Source organism: Patiria miniata, unplaced genomic scaffold, assembly GCF_015706575.1.
Source record: "Patiria miniata isolate m_02_andy unplaced genomic scaffold, ASM1570657v1 HiC_scaffold_13, whole genome shotgun sequence".
NCBI lineage: Eukaryota > Metazoa > Echinodermata > Asteroidea > Valvatida > Asterinidae > Patiria > Patiria miniata.
In genome coordinates, this window is record NW_024037051.1 from 3,447,671 (window position 1) to 3,458,587 (window position 10,917).

The 10,917-nt window shown below is 45.0% G+C and overlaps 1 protein-coding gene across 1 annotated transcript in view; it reads right to left on the bottom strand.

Annotated features, from left to right (window-relative positions):
- Positions 1-4,524: 4,524 nt before the first annotated feature.
- The window catches only part of LOC119721507 (ATP-binding cassette sub-family D member 1-like), a 38,470-nt gene continuing 32,077 nt past the window's right edge, over positions 4,525-10,917 (bottom strand). Inside the window, exon 9 of the mRNA XM_038191583.1 lies at positions 4,525-4,730. Coding sequence (XP_038047511.1) covers positions 4,525-4,730 — 206 coding nt within the window. The remainder of the gene's footprint in view (positions 4,731-10,917) is intronic.

A 10,917-nucleotide genomic window follows, 5' to 3' on the forward strand; every position in this document is an offset into this window, starting at 1 on the left:
GGACAGACTAGATCAACGTTTTGGACCAGGACAACAGGCAGATTTCCATCTAATGGAGCTTCGTCATCGTCGTCAGGGCAAGACTGAAACCCTGCAAGAGCTCGGAGCCAGTGTGAGAGAACTTGCAGCATTGGCGTACCCGGAGTTCTCAGACAAGAGTAGAGAGAGACTGGCGAAGGGACATTTCATGGACGCCGTGAAAGTCAGAGAAATCAGGGAGGGTATTTTCCGTTCAAAGCCTGCCACCCTTGATGATTCGATCAAGGCGGCGTTGCAAACACAGAGTTTCCTGCAGACAGAGGATCGTAGGACTAGCGATAAGGCTAGGAAGTTTGCTAGAGTACTAGAAGGCAAGGACGAAATTACGATGAAGGAACTGAAGGGAGAGATAAGAGAAACACAGGAGTCCATGGGACAAGCCTTTGGAAAAATCCAGTCGATGCTACAGGATATCAGTAAGGGTAGCCAGGAGAAACAAGTGGGTTATGATTCTGGACCGAGATCTGGAAAGGGATGGAAAGGCAGAACACAGGACGTGTGTTACAACTGCAAAGCCTCGGGACATTTTGCTAGGAACTGTCCTGCACCAAAGAACGACAAGTGTTACAGTTGCAAGGAAAAGGGACATATTGCACGGGACTGTAAAGCACCCAAACGTGAACAAAACGTAGAGTCGGGAAACGACAAACAGCCTTCCCTGGGGTCCAAGGGTGGGCTGACGATTCGAAAGGACCACAAACAATAGGAGGAATACCTCAGGGGATTACACTTCCCTCAAGGGACCAAAGGAAGGGAGGACTTTATGTGAGTGCACGTGTGAGGGGAGCAGAGACACTTATGTTAATAGATACAGGGGCGACAGACACAATAATTTCGACGGCGGTATACTACAAGATACCGAAGGAACAGAGGCCAACATTGAGCACGGAGGGAGTAGGACTGTATGGAGCTGACGGTCACTCCATAGAGACGATAGGTGGAGCGTGGTTAGAGGTTCAAGTTGGGAAGACTACCTCCCCAGTGCGGGCGATCTTTGCCAAATTGGAGATGGATGGAATCCTTGGGATGGACTACCTCCTACCGACAAGGGGACGGTTAGATTGTCAGGAGTTGGTCCTTGCCCTGAATGGACAAAAGATTAAGTGTGTGAATAAACAGGGCAATAATTTCTGTGCCCGGGTGGTCGTAGGAGAGACCATATCAGTGCCACCAGGGCACGAAGCACTTGTATCAGGGAGAGTGACTCGGAAGTTCACTGGGCTCGGGATAATGGAACCTGCGGAGAGTACAGAGTTGACGGCTAAGGGGCTGATTGTTGCTAGGCTTTTGGTAAAGCCCGAGGAAGATAATTTGCCAATAAGGGTTTTCAACCCAGGAAGGAGAGTATGTGTTGTTAAGGCCGGCAGTATGGCTGGTTTGCTTAGTCAGGTGGCGGAAGAGGACGTGCAACCACATCAACCCATACAAGGAGGACGACCTGACCGGTTGCCTGAACATCTGCAGGACCTGTTCAACCGGAGCATCGAGGGAGTGAAGTCCGAGTATCATGCGGAGGTGGCAGGATTACTTACCGAGTTTCAGGATGTATTCTCGAAGGGTAGTGAGGATATTGGACGCACGGAATGCGTAAAACACCATATAAAGACAGAGGGAAAAAGGCCTATGCGAGAGAGACCCAGGAGATTTCCTGCAGTCGAACAGGAGGAAATTAATCGGCAAGTCCAGGACTTGCTTAAGGACGGAAGGATTGTACCCTCAAGTAGCCCGTGGGCTTCAAACGTAGTGCTCGTCAAAAAGAAGGACGGAAGCAAGCGGTTCTGCGTTGACTATCGGAGACTTAATTCCATAACGATCAAGGATGCCTACCCAATCCCCAGGATTGATGATTCCCTTGATGCGCTTTCTGGGGCCCAGTGGTTTTCTACGCTGGATCTCGCATCTGGCTACTGGCAGGTGGCCCTGGATGAGGAGGCACAGGAGAAATCGGCCTTTGTAGTAAGGGGCGGCCTTTACAGTTGGCGTGTGATGCCTTTCGGGCTAAGCAACGCGCCTTCGACGTTTGAGAGACTTATGGAACGAGTATTAAGTGGCCTTCACTGGGAAACACTTTTAGTGTATCTGGACGATGTTATAGTGTTCGGCAAGACTATACTGGAGGAACTCAGTCGACTGAAGGTCGTGTTGCAGCGCTTGAGAGACGCAGGATTAAAGTTAAAGCCTGCTAAGTGTGATCTGTTCAAACAGAAAGTTCGCTACCTCGGTCATGTAGTAACTCCGGAGGGCATTAGCACGGATCCTGATAAGATCAAGGTGGTCAGGGATTGGCCAGTCCCCAAGACAGTAAAGGAAGTTCGCAGTTTTGTAGGACTAGCGTCCTACTACAGGAGGTTTATAGAGGGGTTTTCAGCGGTGGCGAAGCCTTTGCACAGGCTTACGGAAAAACACAGGGATTTCCAGTGGACCAATGAATGTCAGGCATCCTTCGAGGAATTGAAGAGGCGCCTCACGGAGTCGCCTGTCCTCACTTACCCGGAACCAGATGGAGAGCTGATACTTGACACAGATGCCAGTGACGCAGGGATAGGAGGGGTCCTAGCACAGAGAAAGGATGGCTAAGAGAGGGTCATAGCCTTTGCTAGTAAAGTGTTGAAAAAGGCAGAACAAAATTACTGCGTCACCAGGAGAGAATTGCTGGCGGTGGTGACGTTCTTAAGGCACTTCCGACCGTATATCTATGGACGAAGAATCACAGTGAGGACAGACCATGGAGCCTTAAGGTGGCTCATTAACTTCAGGGAGCCTGCAGGCCAAGTAGCACGATGGCTACAGTTAATCGGGGAGTATGATTTCGAAGTCATCCATCGAGCGGGGAAAGCTCATCAGAACGCGGACAGTCTATCCCGTCGACCCTGTTCCCAGTGCGGGATGGGCGAGTGGGACACCAGTAGAGATGAGGAAACCATATGGAAGGAAAGGGGTAGAGCTCCTTTGACATCACTGAAGGGAGGAGAAACCACCTTAAGTGATGGAGGCGCTCAGGCAGACGTGAAGGAGGGCCGGAAGAAGGAAGAGAAACGAGCAATGAGGTCAGGTGAACCTGAAGAAGAGACGAGTCTTTTTGCTGCCCCCTCGGGAGGAAAGGGGATGGGAACGGAAGCTAAGAGTGTTGATAAGCCACCGAGGGAACCGCAGAAGAAGGAGGCCGAGGAGGAAGAAACTCAGGTCCCCTTGACACCTGGCAGGGAGTTAGAGATAGATGATGTGGCTGGGATATCCTTGTCACCAGCTTCCGTGTCTCTGCTCGACAGTGTGGAGCCGCGACGCAGGATGGTATATGGAGGGAAACCACAAGGGATGATGTCAATGAGGCAGGATGTCCAGGCAGAAGCTAGCGACGGGGAGGAAACAGACCTCAACGACGACGCCTCTATTTCTGTTAACCTTGGGCGAGCACTTCAGGGAAGCTCTCTACGGTATCAGGAGGGGGATCTTCGGAAACGCACCTTTCCACCTGCCACAGATATTCAGCACGGGCAGGCCAAGACGTCAGCACTGGAGGAACCACCACGAGCCAGAGTATGCAGGGTCAGTAGTGGCAACCCTGGGTGGCGACGGGCGACTCCGATCGATACTGCTGATCTGGAAGTGATGATGGCCGGGAATGTTCGTCAAGTGAAGGAGGTCAGCACCAGGAGCCAGTTTCAGAATGGGTTGAAGGTATCTGAAGAGGTCGTAGAGAGGACCTACGATGTGGAGTTTACGGCCGGTTTCATCCTCAAGTAGAGTCTAGGTTTTCTTAAGGTTTACATTGTTGTTTTTAACTTAAAGCATTACTTGTTTCTAACTTAGTTTTGGAACAGTGTAAAAGTTTTATAAGAGAGTATATTTGTTAAAAAAGAGACCGATCTTGCCTTCATTAGCTACCGCATTCCCTTAAGGAATACTGTATTTATTGATGATCTTTGTGTAAACTCCCTCAAGGAGCAGGGTAATTACTTTTGATTATATAGACGTCCTTGAGGTATGTTGTGATTGTATTTCATGTGTATAAACTCCCTGAAGGAGAAAGTGGATCCTTGTCTATTTTTGATAAAGCCGTATCAGGTGTGATTGTTTTGGACACTCCCTTAAGGAGCTCCCTTAAGGAACCTCAGAATCTTACCTTTCTTTAAATTTCCCTTAAGGAGACCACAGTAGCCTTAAAGGTAAAGGTTCTTATTTGTGTATAAGTGAACTCTATATTTTCATTGTATAAGATGGCACCTCAGTTAATTTCGTTTTGGTTGTTTTTCAGTTTAACGGACCGGGACGGTCCGAACTTAAGGTTGGGGCTGTGTAACGAAATTGGCCTGAGTGCTTGTAGCTTTCGCGCGTCATAGCGCTGAGGCGTGCCATACTTGCTGAGCATGCGCAGTGGGCTGCTTAGGTGACCTTGAGCTGTTTGCGCGCGCTGTGCCTCGTGTGTGTACGTGGCGGGAGTGGCTGTGGAGCTAGCGGACTGAAGAGACGTGTGACGGCGGAGCTCTAAGAGAGTTGTTGTAGGGCGCTAGGCTTGTGTGCGTCAGCGTTGCTGTTGGTGTGTAGTGGGAGCTGGTAGCAGCGAGGCGGAGCGGTATAGCGACCGACCGCCGGATCCCAGAGCAGCGTGAGAGAGGCTGATCGGAGTGTCCGAGACAGCGGGACTGTTGGAGCCGTGTCAGAGAGTCCGTGGCGGCGGCGGTTTGCCGAATCTAGTTGCAGCAGCTCATAGTGCGGGGTATGTCAAGCTGACGTATTTGATAAAGTTAGTGACGAGCACAGTTCAGGACCGATATTGTTGAACCTCCCCACTAGTTATCACATTCAGTAATAATTTCTATTAAGTGCCTTCAGTAATAAACCTCTCTATCAGTAATTCTAAGGCTCAGTAGGAAACTCGATTATATCCCTTAAGGATACAGGAAACCCTTAAGGAACCTCAAGGCTATACCTTAAGGAACAGCAATCCCTTAAGGAATCTGCAACTTAACTGAAGTGATTAAGGCGTCTTAGTTATAATAAAGGGAAAACCCCGCGGCGCTTGAGTGATCTCTCTTTGTCAGATTATTGGGTTCCTGCGCTGCTCTGCCTGGTATTTATCTCCGCTCCATAGGGTCCCCGGGAAAAAGTGTTGCGCGCGGCGATATATGGTTGCCAAACGACCTCCCCCACAGTGCTGTAGGGCTGCCGCTCGCCTGTGCAGTACCGAGTCAAACTTGACCCGGACGGGATTCGCCACAGTATTTATGTGCCGCTTTTCCTGGGACAAACATAATCACAGTTTTAATGTTTTTTGCGAAGATAGTACTGTGGTTTCATCGTTCTAAATTGTTGTCAAAATTGTTGATTGGAATCAAGTAATGTGCACAAAATTGTACATGAAATTGAATTAGGATGACTAAACTTTGCATTCAGAACCCTTGTTTTGATGGATATAGGGCATACTTTTGCACCAAAATGATCATTTTCAGCAACAGTCCTCGTGACTGTGACCGCGTCATGAACCACTGTTTGTATTGTTCGTGCCCACAAAACATGAAAGAGGTCGTAAATATTGTTGAATAAAACATGTTTATTCATGTTTACGAGGGTTAGAGCGTAAGGGCTATGACTATTCATGAAAATTTGTTATGTTTTTATTGTGTGTGACAAATATATGGAAAACCGACTGGCATTAAGCACCATGTTCTGCATTTATTAGGACCCCCTCAATTGATAGAATATAATGCATGCGTATGCAGGCCAATTAATTAAAACATTTCCTGAATCCCGACTATAAAACTCAATAATCTTTTAAGAGCTGTTAAATATAAGTTGATGATTGGTAGCGATGGTTGAAGCATTTTAAATCAAAACACACAACGTTGTAGAGATGCAGTTTGTTTCAAATCTCTATTCTATTCATTTGGGAATAAAAGAAAAATTAAAAAACATACATTACATTTCACAAAGGGTGGAGTTCAGTTCCCGTGCACCGGGATACAACGTATAGTTCACTAGTAATACAAGATAAAATATCTGCAGTGTCCTAAAAGTTTACAATCTTTTTTGCTGTAGACCTATTAGTTATTATCTTTTAAACAGGGGACTTTCTTTAGTATCAATTGTAGTTTACGACTGAATGTGATCAGCAACATATCCAGGTTGTGCTTCGGGTAGAGGCGGGGGCAGCAAAAAAGATGGGTTTTTTTACCGCAAAAAAGTTGTTGCTATAAGGCCAAATAAAAAAAAAACATGTTTCTCGTTCGGGTTTTTGAAAAAAAGGAGGAAGCGGGGCTTTTTTTAATTTTTTTTATTTGTTTCAAGATGGCCGCCATTTAAAAATTTCCTGCAACCGTTGGTGTTTCCACTGTTCAAAGACACTTTTAAAATGAAAGATAGGTTGGACAAGAGAACTGAACATATCTACAGTGTCATTTAGACTTGTATTTGTCTACAATTCATTTTCCGATGAATTTGTGGACTTTTCGATGTTTTTTTCACTGCATTTTTCAAAAATAAATAAAATAAAAAAATCCAGGCGGCCTCCAAAAAGGAAGCGGGTTGGGATGAGAAACATGTTTGTTTTTCTACTTCGCCTAATTCCTTTCATTGTAAAAATGGTTGAAAGCGAGGGGGGGGGGGGTAATACTCCTTTAGGATTGACTGTGAAGTGTAAGTGCTTCTATTTCCTAAAATAAAGGGGGGAAATTGTGAAATGTCTCACCCCCCCCCCTCCGCTGGATATGCCACTGGATGGGGTGAGAGGGTTGTGAGGTGGCTAACCCCTATCCCTTCCATTATTTCTTTGGGGGGGGGGGGGGGGGGGGGGGGAGTTTGAGAAAAATACAAACAAACTTGCCTGAAATAACCAAATTTGAATAATGAGCATTGCATATTGCATAGTTAATTGTTATAGGTCTTTGGTCTCTATAAAGGTTTTGGCCTCAAAAACCTCAGCCACCCTTCCCCTTAAAAAAAATCATGCATGGACTGCAACATCTCATACATCATTGGTAGAAGGCACCAATCTGGCAAAGCTAGTCCGAGGCCAATTTGGTCTAATTTAATGGAGTCCTTGTAGGTTTACATCTGAGTCATTTTTTTTAAAAGTCTCATTCCTTATTCACAGTTGTGAATTTATCAACTTAACATTATAGGCCTTTCTTTTGTTTGTAAACATTGGCGCCATTTTTTATGGGCTGCCTTAAGCGCATAAATTGAAGCCGTGGTTGGCAACACATTTTTTTCCAAAAACGTCCTCATAACGCCATCAACACATAGTAAAAAGGCATATGTAGGAATTATTTTGTAGCTTTGTTGAAAATGTTGTATTTTCAAGTATCAAATAATATGTTGGTGATCTGTAATAACTCTTCTTCATTTTTGTAGTGTTGGACCTTCCATAGCTTTGCAGGCCGTGGTTGGCAAAAATGCCGTTTGCCAACCAAGCGCAGAACTTATTGTCAGTCACCCGATCCGTCAGCCAGTTAGTCAGGCATCTGGAAACAGCAAAGTGGTAAGGAGAGCCTTGAGCAAGTTTAAATCACGATTAGGGCCACTCAGTGAGTCAGTCCATGGGTCAGTCAGTCAGTCGGGTGAGAAGACACGAAGGCTGGCCCATTGGAAACAGCAAAACACTTAAACCGGCCGAAAGGTAGGTGTGCGAATTTTTGCTGAGTTTAGAATTATGCAGTTTCAGAGTTTTTTTGAGTTAAATCGTTTGTTATTGAACACACACCATCCGGGCCAGCCAATTACTTGTAGGTGTGCAACTTGTATTTATGTGCAGTTTTTCTGAGGACAATCCCTATCACAGTGCCTTTCATGGAACAAAAATGTCGCTAGAACGTAGGTATTATACTTTGAATATTTATTGTAGTCAAACGCATCAGTTTCAAATTTCCAACATGGAAAATTGTCAACGATGTGAGTTTGCCGTGCTACTAGTCTGTCGGGAGAAGATTCGCGTATATTTTCAGCCGAAATCTGCAACCATTCCCAACAGTTATTGTGCTCTTGAACTTAGACTCGCATCGGCGCTTGTATTTCCTCGACGAGGTCATGAATATGATTGATATGCCACAATCAGTGCTGAACTCTCAACCACAGCAAACCATTATGTGGACGTACAGCCTACATCTTATACATGTACATGTAGGTCTACACTTCGCCCAATTACAATCGCCGAATTAAAATAGGTTATAGATGTATGATGAACACAGTGTTAATTAATGAAGTGTGCATGCATCCATGCCGTTCCCAATCTGATGATCGAGGCAAATTGACATGAAATTGATGGAAAAGATCGGCAGCACAACTATAAGGCTTGACGAATTACAACTGTGTGCATATGCTATCGTCGAGTTCACATCGTTTGGGGAGCATTAAAAAAAGAGAGATTAAAACACAATTTATGATATGCCCTGTTCACTAGAAACAATATCAGTTCCTAAAATAACTTTATTTGAGTATTAATGTAATTCTCAGTTATTTCAGACCTATCTCTGTAGATATTACCACAATCCCACATCACCACACCCACTTGCCAGTATAAATTAATCCCTGATCCTGCAACACCTCATCAGACAACAAAGTCCGCGATGCAGCACTCACTATCCGAGAGGCGCAGGAAAAGCTCAACCGGCCGAAAGGTAGGTGTGCGAGTTGTTGCGTTTACCGTGTCGCTATTGGGCTGGCCATGCTCCAAGCTTGCAAGCTCCACAGTAAACAGAGATTTGCGATTTTAGATTTTTTTGTGATTTGTTGAACACACACCTTCCGGGCCGGCCAATATTATTCTACAGCAAAAAATGTATTTATGTGGATTTTTTTAAGGACATTCCTTAGCACAGTGCATTTTTTTAAAATCTAAATTGAGGTAAAACCGCTTCTTGGTATTCATTTTTCATTTGATGTCAGGCGTATCAGTTCAAAAATCTGAACACGGAAAACATGAACAATTTGATTTTCCTCTAATACCTGAATCTTACTGCACGAAATGTGCGTAATTTTTAGCCAAATAGTGCAGCTAATCTTGGCGGGCATTATGCGATTGACACGCATCGTCATTTGTATATGAACGACATGCCCACAACGAGTTCATGCATACCGATGTGCCATGACGCTACCTCAACCCCTGCAGAAATAAATACTGCAGCCTATTATTGTGCATACACACATCCATGTGTGTACGTATTTGAGTAATATGGTTCAAGATGACGTTTATGCAAGTTTAATTCACCAGTGATAACATTGAATGAGTGCGTCGATGTGTCTGTGCGGTCCGTGCGGTGCAAAGCATATATATATAGGCTGGTCCCAACGGTATAATAATTTCAGAATTATTGTACGATCGTGAATTGTGATGAGAATTGTATTTGCTTGCATGTGCATAAGCATTATGTCATATTCACATGCATATATACATAGTTATGCATAATGCATAATGCACGTGTGCATAACTTATGTTAATATACGTGTAGACCGACTTACTTATTTACGTGTACATGTGTGGCAGTATTATGTTCTGTACGTCATTCTCTGCAACACTCGTGCGCTGTATTTAGGAGTGTCGATGGCACTTTGCCGAGTGTCAGTGGCATATCAATATTCATGTTATTTCCGAGTGTCGATGGCATATCAATATTCATGACATTGCCGAGTGTCGATGTCATATCAATATTCATGACATTGCTGAGTGCTAATGGCATATCAATATTCATGACATTGCCGAGTGTCGATGGCATATCAATATTCATGACATTGCTGAGTGCTAATGGCATATCAATATTAATGACATTGTGGAGGAAATGAGATATTCACAACGGTACAACTGTCTGTCGTGACTCGTCTCCAACTAACTGTGTCTTAAAATATACGCAGTTTCCCTACTGTGATTCTTTACACTGCAACGCCTGAATAAATCCCGTCATCTGATCGGTGGGTTGGTGATCACGTGTAATTGAATTATTCATCCAAACGCACAGCGCAGCCGCACGGCAAACATAGACGTTCCATTCCCCGTTCAATGGAAGTTTAAGTGTCCTCGATTTATACCATAAACAAACGCACTCACACCTCCACACACACTCACTAACACCCAGATAACCACAGGCAATCGTGGACCATGTATTGTCTCTCTTTTGTTTGTACTTTAACCTTCTAGGATGACCTCCCATATGTCTTGTACACGATCGTCAACTGTGGACGTTCGGGAGTTGTGGACCCTACTGTCCTGTATTGTTCAACGCCCCCTATTTGAATGCAGAAACAAACTCAAAAACATTGGCAACGGGTGGAGCAGGGGCGGCGGAACCGGGGTGGGGGTGGGGAAGGAGGGGGGCAAGTGCCCCTCCCCTCCCAGATTTTCCTAGGCCAACAAAAGTGCCCCTCTCGTGGTTATAAAAATGTGACCCCTCGAGAGGAAAACAAAACTGCCCCTCAAACGTCCACAATGAAAGCATATGATCGCGCTACCAATAAAATTGTCTCCTCTCTTGTAATGGAAAACTGCCCCTCAAAAACACAAATGCCTCTCTCGCATTAACAAGATTGTGCAGCTTCTTGAGATGGAAAACTACCCAAGCACAAATATCACTCTCGCAATAATAAAATTGTGCCCCTCTCGAGATGGAAAAATTGGCCATCAAAAACAATAGTGCTCCTCTCGCGATAACTTCTCGAGATGTAAAACTGCCCCTCGAAAGCGCAATTTTCTTATTGCCCCGCTCCCAGCATTACAATTGTGCCCCTCTCATGGAAAACTGGCCTTTAAAATTAATAGTGCTCCTCCTCACGCGAATAAAATGGTGACTGAGCTGGCTATCGAAAGCAACAGTGCCCCTCTCGCTCTAAAAAAAATGGTCTCTCTATATAACTATAGTCAAATTCATGGGCGGACCCAGAGAGGTTACTGCC